Source organism: Crassostrea angulata, chromosome 1 (genome assembly GCF_025612915.1).
Source record: "Crassostrea angulata isolate pt1a10 chromosome 1, ASM2561291v2, whole genome shotgun sequence".
Lineage (NCBI taxonomy): Eukaryota > Metazoa > Mollusca > Bivalvia > Ostreida > Ostreidae > Magallana > Magallana angulata.
Window position 1 is genome coordinate 18,920,533 of NC_069111.1, and position 16,098 is coordinate 18,936,630.

The 16,098-nt window shown below is 33.3% G+C and overlaps 1 protein-coding gene across 10 annotated transcripts in view; it reads left to right on the forward strand.

Moving 5' to 3' along the window:
* LOC128183528 (transcription factor ETV7-like) overlaps nucleotides 1–15,813 on the forward strand; it is a 27,000-nt gene extending 11,187 nt beyond the window's left edge. For 5 of the 10 annotated variants that reach the window (XM_052852597.1, XM_052852579.1, XM_052852572.1 and 2 more), the window contains 8 exons: nucleotides 5,860–5,967; nucleotides 7,525–7,629; nucleotides 7,849–7,944; nucleotides 9,550–9,705; nucleotides 10,454–10,528; nucleotides 11,598–11,720; nucleotides 12,460–12,703; nucleotides 14,197–15,813. In XM_052852597.1, the coding sequence (XP_052708557.1) occupies nucleotides 5,860–5,967; nucleotides 7,525–7,629; nucleotides 7,849–7,944; nucleotides 9,550–9,705; nucleotides 10,454–10,528; nucleotides 11,598–11,720; nucleotides 12,460–12,703; nucleotides 14,197–14,641 (1,352 nt within the window). In that variant the 3' untranslated portion in view covers nucleotides 14,642–15,813. Of the gene's footprint in view, nucleotides 1–5,399; nucleotides 5,649–5,840; nucleotides 5,968–7,524; nucleotides 7,630–7,848; nucleotides 7,945–9,549; nucleotides 9,706–10,453; nucleotides 10,529–11,597; nucleotides 11,721–12,459; nucleotides 12,704–14,196 lie in introns of those variants that run through there. The other 5 variants (XM_052852625.1, XM_052852642.1, XM_052852604.1 and 2 more) reach the window with 5 other exon arrangements.
* Nucleotides 15,814–16,098: the final 285 nt, after the last annotated feature.

Genomic DNA, 16,098 nt, shown 5'->3' on the forward strand with positions numbered 1-16,098 from the left:
TTATTGTTCTTTTTTCGATTTTTATCTTTTTATCTTCATAAGAAAATGTTTTTGCCAGTTCAATATTAAGTAGTTTCAGATTTCTTTTTAAAACATTTAGATATTTGACTTTGGACTAAGTTTTGCATCATGGTAAAGGGATATTGCAGTCTTATGAGAGGGGAGAAGTTTTGGAACTTGTGCTATCAATTCAATTAAAAAAATTATATTTAAAAACATTGTACAATAAAAATCACATCATGATAAAAATCGTCAATATAATTTGCCAAACAGTTTTTTGATAATATGTGTCCGTATACTTGTGTGTTTAACTGAAATTTTTTTAGTTTTTAAGTTAAAAATGAAAACGTTATCCGTAACTATCATTGCTTATACTTTTGCCCCATGTTATTTTCGCTTCTACTGACGGTTTTGCCTCGTCTTGAATTCGCCCCAATAATATTACATGGTAAAAGAGATATAAAATGAGACATTGGAATTCCCCAAATAGTAATCTGCTTACTGACAAAACGAGCGAAATGAACGAAAATAAATCAGGGGCGAATACCCGTGATAAGGTATATGCACTGTATAAGCAAATCTGTTTCAGGCAACAATTGACCTTGATTTTGGCTGTTGCTTTGTCATCTTCTTGGGCGGTATTTCTACTGGCATACCCCCTCTGACTCCTACTATCATTAGTACGATGAAACGCATGTTCAGACGAGCGCCGCTCATCCTATCGTATTGGCTCACGTTCAATCGTTCGATCATCTGGTTTTTCTTGCGATCTTATCGCCATATCTTACAACACTCGCGTTCATTGCACGACAGTCGGATATAGACGCAAAATATATTTCGCAAGTTTCAATGCGTTTACATTGCACAGCGGTCGCTTTAATTAATTAAGGTACTTCACTACACCGAGACTTATACTTTTTAAGACACTACGTCACAAGATGGTGATTTAAATGTTTTGTTAAACTGTTTGTATCAATCGATTCAGATGTGTATAGTCATAGCTCAGTGGTTAAAGTATCAGGCTTGTAAACCGCAGGTCATGAGTTCGAATCCAGATGGGGCTTTTGTTTATGCTTACTGAATGAAATTTTTGAAAATACCATTTTTTATCTAAAATTGCACATTTTTTCGCCTATTTGATATATATACTTCTTATCCATTATGCTATCTATCATAATCAAGTAATTTTCTGCTGATCTGAGAAACTATTTCAAGGTGTAGTGAGGCACCTTAGCAACAGTTTACGAATCTGGTCCGGTAGTAAAAGAACGAAAACTGTTTATGATCTTTGCTCTGCGTTTGGCTTTATAGATGTTTTTTAGTCGAGATCTCTAAAATCGTGATGAAATAATGTAATTAACTTGAAACTATATTTTGGTAGCATGATCATTTTTCTGGTGATTTTTTGATACGTAAGATGTCCTTGTTTGAAAATAAGTGGCAAAAACGTTCTCGGAAGTTTCGGGCGTCATTTGGAACATTAACTGGTCCGGCTGATGCAAACAAGTTGCATGTTTTCTCTCTTGTTTAGAGTCCGACGAAAACGCTAATTTTAAAACGAAGATACATTAACAATTAAGTATTATGCATATACAAGAATTTTTTTTAAAAAGTAGAAGTTAATCTCAGATTTCAACAGATAAATATTGGGGGGGGGGGTAATCCATACCATACCCCAAGTGTTCTCTTTTTAAGTGTCGGTCGAAAATCGCTTTTATAAAAACAAGTTTAAAAAGATATAAGTTATTTTATCAATCCAAATAAAAAACATAAGCAAAAAAATAAGTGGCAATTGGCATCGGATTTGTTTTATTTTCAATAGATAAATATGAGGAGGGATGTAATCAATGCCCCGAGTGCCTGTATTTAAAACATGTTTTTTTTCATTTTGTACCAAATATTTAAGCCCCAATATTAAAGGTTGCTACACATCCTATCAAAGAACACTATTATTATGAAGCATCAATGAAAGAATTTATATCTTGAATATCATTAACCTGTCGGTACCTTTTATTTACCAGATCTTGACTTTAAACCAAAGTGAAATTGAATTATAATTAAGACCATAAACTAAGGAGTAAAAAATTGATAAGTGCTGTAAATGTAAGACAAGACAATGCGGGGAGGGGTGTGGGGGGGGGGGGGGCATGTTTCAGAACTAAATAAAAAATAATATTCTGTAATATGACAAAAACTGATTGGAACTTTTATCAAAATCAGATTATTATACAAAATCTATGTTACCTACATGTACATTTCTCGTGGATTTTGTTTAATATCAAAATATAGTTTATTTCAACAATTCATTTGAAATTTCTGCGACAGTCATTGGTACGAATACCTTGTTCGTTGGAAGAAACATACTTTTACAACAAATTATCTTTTCCTTTAAAACATCTTTTTACCGCCCTTTTGTGATGTCAAAATGATAAATAGAATGTCAGGAAAAAAATTGCCAAATGAGAAGAAGCTTCAATCATAATATTTTATAACTTCGGATTACATAAATGGGTTTAAACCTTTTGTTGATTTTGAACGAAGATAGTTGCATAAATTTAGCAAACATCCCGTTTAAATTGAAAGTAAAACACAACACATATTAACCAACTCTTTAATTAGTTTGTTTTGATCAACGGAAGCTCGGTAGAATAATATCAGTGGAATTGATATATCAGCTGTTAGGTGCCTTTCCCAAACCTTTTTGTTGTCACGGACGTCTTCAAATGTTAATGAAATGGCGACACACCCTGTTGTGCCTATAATGTAGAAACTTAAAAACAGAACACCTACTTAAATGTTAATCAGTTCAAGATCGCTGTTTAAATATACGTTCAAGTTTATCTCAGAAGAATTATATAATAATTTGAGGAAAGATTGGTTTTGAAATGTGTGAAAAATATCCTTTTTTTTAATAATTTTTTTTCTCGAAACATTTTGCTTTTTATAACATTGGTGGAAATGCATTTTTTTTGGCCTGGCACTTAATTTGAATCTTAGACTAATGACACAAATTTAAAACAAATATATCTTTCAAAATTTGCGCCTCAGAAAAGAAATTTTTATTTCCCTGAAAATTGTTTAAAATTTTGATTTAGAAAAAGTATTATTTTTGATAATTTGATTTTTTTTTTTTCAGAGAAACTTCATTTAAGATAACAAGTCTTTCTGTCAGATTGTAATTAAAGCAATATAATATAAATATCACTCATCACTTAACGCGTCTTTCGCCAAAAAATGTCGGGATGAAAAAAAAAAAAACCAAACTTTCTTTTGTGGTTTTGAACCAATCTACAGTGAGCGGGGTAGGGCATTGACCAGATTCAGTATATGACAAACATGTGAATCAAAAACCTTTACCGGATTATTGTCATAGCTCTAAGCATGAGTGAACCAATCAATCTTATAGTCTCTAACGGCAACAGTCCCTGCTATTCTTATTCGCCGGGCTCTCATTCAAGTCAACTTCAATTACTTCCCTCTTGGTGTAAGTTTACAGAGATGTTCCGGGGCTTTAATTATCAAGATAACAATTGACTGCCTAAGTTGGGTACAAAGTGTAGCAAATCCTACAGGGAAGAGATAAGTAAGGCAAATTTCTTCGTGCGCACCTTTGTTTGTAGGAGGGAACACATGATTGCGTTGGCATAACAGATGATATTGCATGTCATTCTTATGCAGCATTTTAGTTAAACTTCACTGATTATTATTTCCGAAGCTAGTTTTAATTTGTAATATGTAGGTAATAAGAAGGATTTTTAATTTACTTAAACTTTAACCTAATTAAAAGTTGTAATTTATGCTGTTTTAATTTACTTTAATTTTTGTCAGAAGGGATTGTACTTTTTAACATATATAGAAAATATTAAAAAGAAACGGATATAACGTAAACGATTTATATGAGTCAGCTCCCACTCAAACACCGAACACGAATGAACCTTACATACGATACGAACCCCAATCGCAACTTCTCAGGTCTTTCCGGTAGGCTCGGAAAAACAGTGTGTCCGAGATTCAGAAGTTGCGATTGTACGAACCCGTGTCTCCTTTTTAGCTCACCTGAGCTGAACTTTTTACATTTTGGACTTCTTCTGTTAAACCGCTTATTCAATTTCACAAAGCACCCTTATAGTAAAGCAAATAAAAATTGCAGAAATGAAAGACCGATCTTTATTAAAAGCGGAGAAAACCTCGAAAATGTAGAGCAAGGGGTGCAATTTTCAAAAATCTTCTTAAGATCTACTGAGTCAAAGTCAACGTAATTTAACATAAATATTCCTTATGGAAAGGAAAACATTTTTCATCCATACACTAACATTAACTCATTTTACCCATAGGAATTTTTGAAAAAATATCAAAACATTTTGTTTTAATATAAAAGTACATATGTACAGAAATACTTATTTTAATGAAGGATATTTAAAGAACTGGGTACGCTTAATATTACATATCGGTCCTGTCGAAATGAAAAAAAAATCAAAAACATAATATCTTTAATATGTTCGCCGGAATAATTCATGTAGGACACCCCATGTATGAAAAAAACTTTAGTTTTCGTTTGGTAATTGTAAACTCCGAATCCGGACCTTCTATACGGATTTTGTTAAATATATCTGTATTTTTAATGTTTGATCTGATATTTTATTAAGGCCGCATTCGAGTACATACACCAAAATTTCAGAATCGCACAATTTTAGACTTAAGAATATAAACACGAAAAAAATTATGTACAAAACTGCGTCCACATTGGTTTTTTGTTTTTGTTTTTGGGGGGGTTTTTTTTGGTGTTTTTTTTTAATTATTTGCTATTTTCAAGATGAACAAGAAAAGGATGTTTTCATTGGTCAGCTAAGGCTTAAGATGAGTTTCTTTAATATGACAATGCCTATACAAATAGTCAAGGAAAGGTTGTGGCTAAATGGAAGCAAAAGCTCTTATCGTGGTGCCCTCAACATTATGCGTGAAACGTTAGACTATTTTTTCTCGAAATTATATTTTGCTGCACAATTTACTTTACCAAAAATTCAATGAGTGATTATCCACAAGATTAAGTGCCATGAATTTATATTAAAAAAATATAGATATCGATGACAAATAAAGGTCTATGAAAATATGTCACCAACATCTAGCATGAGATGTCATCTGGCTCTTGAAAATCGCTGTTAGATATATACCTGTTCATTTAAAGATATCCAAATTTTAAGTGGCTATGACATCATGCAAATGGGTTGTTTAAAAAGTACACTCATGTACTTATTACATTTTTAAGTACAACTGTAAAAGTTTTAATCAGAAAAAAGCTGTGCATGCTTCTTTTCCCGTTACATTGTATCGAAAAATAGGGGAAAAATTACGTGTGCCTATATATACATATATATAAGTTCTTTCCTATTCACAAGTGTGACGATCTCTTTCACAACTGACTACTCCAGAGGTCAGAGGTCACCACAAGCCCGAACCTATTGGGATGTTATGTGTATACACACAATAGTGCTTCCGAAAAATTTATCGCCTAGCTTTTCCTCCTTCCTAATCTATGGTTTCCGATCGGTTATAGATAGCTGTATCTCTGAGGTCTCATTCTATTGGTTTCAGTCAGCACGGCAGGTAAACCATGCTCTTCAATGAAGCTGTTTTTCATTTTATTCAAGGTAAATGACGACATTTAAAACAGCCTCGCTGGGCTTGTTTTTTTAGTTTTAAAGATAGTCGGTGCATGTTTTTTAAAACATCCCTTTTAGTTTTAACCCAGTATCTTTTTTTTTTTTTCAAACCGTTGTATATTTAGGGCACTGAAGTTGATATATATTAAGCTGTTTGTTTTTACATTGTCGTTTTGTCATATGGTGATTCTGGTTGTAGCCAAGCATCCCCAGCAATGGACGAAGGAGGAGGTAGCGGCTTGGTTACGGTGGTGCGGGGAAGAGTACTCGATCGAAACAGTGCCCGCCGACAAGTTCGATATGAACGGTAAGGATAATACTGTTTCTTCACTTTTCTGTTATCAGAGAAACTGAAACTTTAAAAAAAAAATTCAAATTTCAAAACAAACCATCACTTTGAAATAAAAGCAATATTTGGACGTACAGTTTAATCAGAAAAATGTAAAAAATGTCAGTTTGTTGGGGGGGGGGGGGGGGGGGGTTCTGTGAATCAGAAAATTATGAATTGTGTTAATGCGATTTTTTGCGAGACAATATTTCAACATTCAGCTACGTGTAACTAAAAATGATTGATTGATTTTACTATAGAAATGATTATGATAAGACATTTTTAGTATTAACCGGATATTATTTTGTACGTTAGAAGGTGACCCAGTCCACATATTCAGAGGAAGTACCACAATGTAGTTGCATTCTGATAAGGATGTGAAAAAGTTATTTTTAACGTCACCAGTGGGTCACAAGTATATAACTTACTGAGAAATGTGTTCCTTTGAGAGGGAAAAACCCAGGCGTTTTGATTTAGTTTCACTTTTAGTAAATAAGAACCATAGACAGTCGGTAAAAATAATTAAAAAATGAAAATATTATTTTTCCTTAATAGAATTTAATTTAGGTCTCCCTGAAGTAACTGCTTTTATAGTTGTCGTATAGAACAGTTCATTAAAACAACTTGGTTTAATTTTGCTGAAACACTCGCAATATTTTCAATCAAGAAATAAATAGAAAAATTAAAATATGCCCTCTTTAAACAAATTTTGCTTTCCCTCCCTAGTTGGTTTTATTTAAAATTTTACGTGACCAAGAATGCAGAATTAAATTCAGACAACCTAATTGTACAGTATTTCTGAATTTTTAATTTGCAAAAGCTTTAATTCAATGTAAGGTCAATATTTAAGTATCTTCATATATATATATATATATATATATATATATATATATATATATATATATATATATATATATATATATATATATATATATATATATATAAAATATGTGAATGAGATGATTTTATTATTCCCTGCCACTTAAAAATGAGGCCCATGCATTGATGAGTAAATCAGACCGAATAAAGTGGTCGTATGACGTCATATCTAGACAGCTTCGTAATGTATCAGAAAAGACGGGTTAATGATGAGATAATAGAAATAAAGGTTAAAAACAATTTGTAATATCAACTTCAACACCTGAGATGTCAAGAATATGACTGTATTTTTACCAACTTTTATAAAATATCTTTGGAAAATATTTATTTAATTCATTTTCTACATGTAATGCACGTACGTTTTTAATTGTTTTGAAGATAGGGGACTAAGAAGCGTTAAGGAAGTGTAGGGGCAATAATAAGGAACTCCGCGTACTTAAACGCGCTTTTAGACGCTTTACAAGTACATTTTTTAAAATAAATTGTCAACACTTAAAACAGAACACTACATGTAGCGAACGTTATAAACGACTATGCTGTAAGGAATGAAGACTGCGCCTTAATAGTGATGCCTCTAAGTACAAGAACATATAAACCTTTCAAGGTTTTATACTCAGGCAGTTCCGCATGTGTTCACGGTAGAATTACACTTTTCAGGAAAAGCCCTTTGCCTTTTAAAAAGAAGCGATTTTATGGAAAGAGTGCCGAAGAACGGAGACCTTCTGTACAACGCATTGAACAAACTCGTCCACAAAAATTCAGGTAGGTTTTATTTGAAACTGATACAAATTTAACTTTAAAAACACACCACACAACATATAAAATAACTTCTGTCTTTATAGTCAAGAATTCAGCATTTTTGCATCGTCTATGGACAGATTTGATACAAATGGTAAATTACATACTTCTCTGTATGTTTATCGCTAGTTGGATGTGCGAAATTCTGTTTTGATGTATTCCTACGCACTTTGTTGATTGCAGGGGTATACGACAACCAGTCGCAATCTGGGACTTCTTACCAAAACATTCCAACTGCACCGTCGTCATTTCAGATTCCTCAACAGTTCTCGTCGCCAGGTAATTAAAAATGTTTTCAAAATAATGATTATTTAAAATGTTAAAATTGACTTTAAAAGATCGTTATCTCCTCTAGTCATATTCAAACCACGCTGGGGGTAAACTCTCTGTTTTTAATACAGAAATCTGAAATTCAATACATTTATAATGTGTTAATCAAATAATTTCAAAATATTCAATTTTCTTTGCTAATATTATCTTGATATTGTTATTTCTCTCTCTCTCCCTCTCTCTCTCTCTCTCTCTCTCTCTCTCTCTCTGAGTTGAGAGATATTATTTAAGTAGTAAGTATTTAGTACTTGAACAGCATTCATATGATGTCCTAATGTTTAAAATTTACATATAATGCTATATATTTCACTATAATCAGATATTGATGGCGTTGATATTCAAGATATTAAATCATTAACTTAAAGGTCCCTTTTAAAGACAACAAATAAAGTTTCATGATCTCTTAATTCAGAATTTGTTTTCTAAATAAAAAAAAAGGGGGGGGGGGGACAAAACAAGACATTTTTACATCCCGACCAATGGACGACGAAATTGATGCTTATTTTTCAACAAAATCGATTCTGTGATCGCATCTTGAATCATGATCCAGGTAGTGTACGACACTTCCCCTGCACCAGGAAACGGATCACAGGAAAAGGTTCCGTTGACGATCTTTATGGTCATGTTAAAACTTAATCATCCGGATACTTCAGGAAAACGCTAGGGAGTGATAATGATCGAGAAAATGTCAAACATCTCTGCGTTTCCGCGTTGGTCTTTGAGAGAAGCCGGAAATAGGACCAGTCAAATGTTTCTAATATGACACCAACCTGCTGCCAGTGAATTATGTTATTGATCCGTAGATCTGTTGGGCTTAGAATCGAGATGTGTTTCCGTGTTATTCGTTTCTTTTTATCCAGGGAGCAGGTAACATGGCACCTTTTGTCGATCAAAACAAGGAACAGCTCTGCGATTTTTCACTGCAATGTTGCCTTTAGACTTGCAAAAGAACGCTTTTGATTGTCATGTTTAAGCGCATCTCTATAGTCGGGTATTAAAAATTCATAAAAATGACAAACGCTTGAAGAATGCAAACAACAAATGCATACAAATAATAAATGTCAATTTAAACGGATATCCTTATGAGATTGGTAGTTAGACGTTACAGGGAAAATTTAAAATTAGGAAAAGATAAGAATAGAACCCTCTGTAAAAATGTTACTGATAAGTGTAGGTAAACGGAAGTAAGTCTTAATATGAAAACCGGTACACAAGGGTATATTTATCAAATATTGCCTTACATTTGTGAATGCTGTAAGGGAAGTTTAATATAAGATTACGCAGTTGTGTCGGAAATACTAACGGCAATTGCATATATTGTGTACACACACTCGTCAGTAATACTAACGCGTTTCATATTATGTCTGTCTGGATACAATGTACCCTGAGAATACTTCAAACACTTATGACCTCTTTAAACCTCAACTCGGAATATAATTTGGTTTTTTTATACGCTCTCAACAGTGCCTGCATTGTAAACTAGAACGATGAATTCTGTTTTTTCTCTCATGATCGTAAAAAATGAAAATATTAATGATCTTGATAATCTTTCAGATCAGAGCAATGGTGGCCTAGTCCTCCTGTCGCGGTCCAATGCACAGACGACGCCTGTCTACACGACTAAGGTCAAGCCATTTGTGCCCATCCTCCCACACCCCGCCAATCATATCACAAAGCAAGAAATACTCCCGGTTACCACAGTACCAGGTAGTTGTAAGAATTAAGATACATTTTAAGATGAAAAATGTATGGTTTTCTGAAGAAAATCATTTTCGAAAGAATTGAAACTTTTTTTTGGGGGGGGGGGTGGGTGTTATCTTCTTTTTGTTGTTGTTGTGCTATGTCAATTATAAAGCCGTTTCATCTAAAAATTTAAATACACCCCCCCCCCCAAAAAAAAATATCAAAAAATTGGCGCAAGCGTCAAAAGAATAGCGGTAAAAAATTTCTTTTACGTAACAAGAACTGTTTAAAATGAATTGAATTACATGGAAAATGAAATCACAGACATTTTGACTTAGTTGTTTAATATATTAGCCTAGTATATGATTATACACATAATTGTGTTTATCTCTCTATATTATACATATACATGTTAAGAAATCTTAATTTTTATAAAAAATAAAGATTTATTGAAAATAAGAATTAAAGGATGAAAATGAGATATAAACATTAATACTTTTTACTTTTTATTTGTTTTTATATTTTTAACATTTTGAAATAATTTGTATGTTTGTCCTTCGGCCGATCACAGTTGTGTCCGTAAGAGGCATCGGCAGACTTCACTATTTTCTGCACAAATTTCGCTTCGCTCTACTTTCGTGTAACTCTTTTATTGATATTAATTCTAGTGGTTTTCAAAAATTCTCTTTCGTTTGATTTATTCGTTTTACGAAACAAGTATATGTTTTCTTGGATTATGTTAGAGTGACATAGAATCATTGGTTTCTTGTTGTAGGAATACTGAGTCCTGCGCCGAGTCCCTCCGATACCGGAAGCGGATCTGACGTAGATTCCTGTCCAGAATACGACGGTAAAATACATTCATGTGCACTTAATCTTAGTTGCATATCTGTAATATTACAGAAAAACTTGAATTGACATGCTGAAGAGCTTCACCACCCCCCACCCCCCCCCCCCCCCCCCCATAAAACAGAAATGCAATTTAGGACGCACAATAAATTGCGATAGTTTTGGACTTTTTAACCGAATTTACTAAACATTTTGTACAAGTATTCCATTTCAATTTTTTTTTCAAACATTCTGCTATAGACGCCGTTCCATAACTTAGCTCTGAACTTCTCTTATGATAATAAACATTGTTATACTTTCATGTTAAATACTAAAATCTGATTGGTTAAGACGCAGTTCATAATCCTTTCTATTACCCTCAGCGTTAGCAACGCACTTAGCAACAGGTAACATTAAAAATTGTTACATGCGCGAAAATTATGCGCGTACGGTTCGCTGTAGAATTCACGTTATTCCTATATAAAAGAAGTGAAATTTTCTTAAAAATTAAGACATTCAGTATAACAAAATAAATAGTGCCTGTTTGGGAGGGTAACAGTTGAAATTGACACCCCTCAAAAACCTTCGTCAACCTCCGCTTCGCGTCAGTTGACAATGGTTTTCTCGGGGTGTCAATTTCAACTGTTACCCTCCCAAACAGGCACTATTTATATACTATCATCATCCCCGTAAAGTGAGGTAGACAAGTGTAGTTTGTGTGCAGAATCTCGATCCGCAAGTGAATTTTTCAGGTCGGAGAGCTATGAGAATAAATTTTAAAAAACAGCCTGAGTCAAGTAAAGTGATTGTATTAGTATTATACTGTCCGTAGTTTTTTGGGGGTTTAAACATTTCCACAGAATGCGAGAAAAATTAAGATAATCAGTCCAAAACTATCGCTTTTTTATTTTTATTTTTGAGGTGGGGGTTATCGGAATAACTGTCGCTGAATACAATTAACACAGATTTTCCGGTAGAGTTTCAGATATACATCTACAGCTAATCCATTCTCATGACATGCATTTAAATTTCGTGTCTTGAAACTTTCAATAAAAATGTCAGAATTCATAATTTTTTCTTTATGGCCACAGATCGCTTGGTATGTAGAAATCCGATGCAACCGTCGCAGCTAAACTACATGAATCAGCTTCGGCCGACCATGCCTACAGGATCAGAACTCGTCCCATTCCTACGGAGCAAGGAGTCAGGTATGAGTAAGTTAAACCTTAACTTTATCTTTCCCTGTATAACTACTAATTGTCTGAAATAAGTACAAATGTAGGTATCTTTTGTTGTTAAATTAAGGGAGGGATTTAATGATTACACTTTTGAGTAAAGCTCGCCTTGTTAAGATTATTTGGAAAGGTGGTGGTCAAGGATTTGTGTCTTTCTATCAGTAATAGTTGGTTTTATTTCAACATATTTAAATTCTCAAGTGCCTTTGCCTTACCACGTATCGTTTTGTACTATATAAACCATAACTTCAAATGACGCATATTAGGGCGCCAGCGGGGCTTGCTTATTTAAATTCAAATATTTAATCTTAAAATGGCTTAAAATTGTATAAATATAAGTAATAAGGAATCATTCTTTTAATATTATGAGGTAATAATTTCGGTCGGGGCGTGATCAAATCTATCATAAAGCCCTTGGGGCTTCATTGGATTTGATCACGCCCCGACCAAAATTATCACTTCATAATACTCAAAAAATGATTCCTTATTACTTAATTATTCTCTTAAACTATTCAAATATAGTTGTCAAGAATAAGAAAAGTCCAATACCTTAACTCTGTAACCTTTAATCAATATGATTATGTTTTTCAATCAAATGTATAATGTTTCATTTACTACAAAGATTACAGCTCTTGATTTTGCATTTAGCCCACCCAATTTTATTTTAAAAAGAATTTTTTTATTTGGGGATTACGTCATTATCTTTGTTCATTCATAGATTGCCGGTTACTGTGGGAATTCATCTATCAACTTCTGCAGAATCCCTGCTACAAAGAATACGTGTGTTGGGAAAAACTTGATGATTACGTGTTCAGGATCAACAACCCGACAGGGCTTGCGCAACTCTGGGGTCACCAGAAAAACCGCACGAATATGACGTATGAGAAACTATCTCGAGCACTCCGCTACTACTATAGAATGAATATCATTAAAAAGGTCTCCGGTAAAAGACTTACCTACAAGTAAGTATTAATAGCTAAAAGTTGATATACTACATATTGTTTTATCTAAAGGATTAAAACTGTTTATTTTTCCCATTGGAGAACCTTAATATAATTATTTAATTATCAACTTTTTATATCAGATGTCTAATATTATTTCTTTCGAACAAGTGCTAATTTATTAACATAAGATTTTCAAAGAAATTATTAAAATACAATACCTTATTTTCATGGGATATTTTTTATAAACGCCTCAGTTGAAATATACAAATAACAAAAGAAAGATCAACTCCCTTCTTGTATGGATTTTATGAATAATTTAACGGGTACAAAAATGCTCCTATTTAACTCTCTCTCTCTCTCTCTCTCTCTCTCTCTCTCTCTCTCTCTCCATTAATTATTTTTACTTAAGATCTATGTAAGAATCAAAATTCGAAGGCCACGCATTGTCACGGATTTCCTCATACTTTGCAAGTGATAGACTTTGATGAGTAAAAAAGGTTAACACCATTTATCTGTCGCTATGTGGTCCCGTTGCCATGGTAACAGAGGGTAAAGATGTAAAAATTGCATTTTAAAGCTAATTTGAGAACATATTGTTAGTAATGTGCACAACTTAGGGCATCTAAGGTAGAATATATTATTAAACAAAACTGTCATTTTTCAAGAAAAAAAAACGTTTATGGAGAAACTCGTATGTTTAAATTCTTTCAATGGTAACTAAAGAGAAATTTCAAAATATGATTTCTTCATTTAATTTGAATAAGAAATGCAATTGAAAAAAATCTGGCATTTGCTTAAAAAATATTGCTGTTGCTATGGACTATTTTCTGTGTGATTTTCCACGGAACTTTTATTTCCTTACCAACATCAGCTCTGTGTTGTAATAAAAAGTTTTTGTGGTATACAATAAAAACTTAGGCATATTTCTACAAGTTCCAACAAAAACAATTGCTAAAAATTTTCTAAAATCAGGAATTACAGCATATCAAAATCATCTCAGTTTTTTTTAGTTTTTTTCAGTTTCTTGGCTTTGTTGCCATAGCAACAGGTGTAAATTTTCATAAATTGATGAATAATGCATGGACATTGATAATGATATATAAACTAAATAATTGACCGTTTCAGCTTATTTAAAAAATACATACGACCAATTTCAAAAATTTCAAACGGATTCCATGGTAACATTTCAAAAGTATTGGTTTCTCCATCAGTTTTCTTCTATGAAATAAGAATTGACAATAGAACAAAGATTGTTAAATCTCTTTGATAGTTTTATATAGTGGGCAAAACCTTCTAATATGGCTTTAAAGTATGTAAGTTTTGCTATTTTTCCATCTCTAGCCTCGGTTAACATGACAACGGTTACTCCCAGCACCCAACTATAAATGTCTTTTTGCGTTTTACACCTAGGTGTGTCCATATATGAAATATAAAGAAAATCGGTTATTATGCGTGGCCAGACCCTTTTATAAATCATTGATTCTTACATAGAATTGATCTTAACAATATAGGTTTATGCAACCGCCTGCGAACATTCAGAAAGGCCAACGGGGAGCAAAGCCTCATAGTCGCTCCCATCTTCTAACGACCTGCAAGGATGAGGAAGCTGACGATTTTGACAGCGAAATGCGCTCCGATGACACGCTCTCGTCGGAACTGTCTCAAACATCGATAGAAACTAAGCCCATTAAACTGGAAATTCCCGAGAGTCACGATCCGTTGCGGAGAGATACCCGAGACAAACTGACCAGGAGCATGTCGTACCCAGGAATGGTACATTTATCGTCTGTTTGTCACTCTACGGACATCAACGACCAGCCTTTTGATTTCACTATGACAACGCTCAAGCGCAAAGAAAAATCAGTTGACGATAGTGTTTCTTCCGCTCGGGCATGTGCACAACTCACTTTTCCATTGCCAGTGGGCCTAAATTCCCCGGAGTCAACAAACAGTTGACCAATGTTTATTATGCCAAAAACTGAGAAAGTGCATGTAAGTAGTGTTTTAGGCGTTCACTGGTCTGCTATCGTAGACATACAACGCACTATGTTGTTTGGCAAGGTGTGAATATACCCCCGGTGGACTGCGTTTGAGCATCCCAGTGCCTATGATAAGGGAATAAATGCACTCCTTCGTCCTCAAGGGAATGAACTGTTTTTGCATGTCCGTTTGTCCGTCCGTTACAGGGTCAAAGGCCGCGGATTCCAATTCGATGGCAGGGTCGAGACTCCTCTACAGAACATCATGTGAAAATGCATTGTAAAAATTAAATTCTATGTGGTTAAATACAAAAATATCCCAATATTTGGATGGGAGGGTGTTTTATTATAAACTGGTATTTTAATTTTTTTTAATGTGCATGTAGCAATATACAGACAGTAATATCTTAGACAATCTACAAGATTTCTTACGTAAGTTCCCCCCGCTTATCCAAAATATAAATGATTCAGTAAAATAAGTTAAGTTTTGTCTGTCGTGTTTCTTATAATGGTTCAGAGGAAACTCTGATTAAAAGATTGATTAATTAAAGGATAAGAATGGTTAAGAAGCTATTGTTATTTGTTGTTTAGTTAGTAACTATAAATTTTGTTTTTGTTTATATCTGTTTATATAATGGAATGCGTTAATTTTTTTTTCTTGAAATATTGTTTGTTTTGGTGTTTTTTTTATTTGTTGTTTTTTTTTATTAATGTTAATTTTGCGATGGTTGGGTGGGGGAATGTTTTCCCTGTTCCTTTAAAAAGTATCAGCAATTACAGTTAACTTTCACCGTATTTTTGAATCACAGAATTCTGAAAGTTTATTTAATGGTTACGTAATATTGGTTTCTTTGTGTTTATTTTTTGTGGGTTTTTTTTTTTTCATATGTTGTGTATGAGTCTTGATTTGATAAAACTTGGATATTTAGTTAAACAATGGAAATACTGATATTGTATCTACTTACATCCTAGACGCAATCTTTAAAACTCATGGACGTACATTTTAATTTTAAAAACGCATTTGTCTGTAAGGCTAAATTGTTATAATTATAGATATTGTTTAAAATAAAAGTATGCAAGAATATTCTTATCTAGTAAATAGATGTTGATTATTGTATGATTGATTGATGTTAAAGAGAAATTATGCCATGATGTTCTTTGTGTGTTTTGTTTTATTTATGCGAACACCGCTCTGTTCAGAAATCCTGCGCATGCGTTACTGCAGCCCGAAAGACTACTCTTCTGGATAAATTGGAGCCTTTTACTGCCTATCCTTTTGGCTGTATATTCTAAACGCCATTGTATTAAGCATTTACTAGTATCTGGTATATGAATTAAGTCGGTTCTTCACATAAGGGACTGTAAATTTATAAATTTTGTATCTACTGCCACCACATGACAAATGTCATGTTGTAAATTTTGTAGTTACTTCCA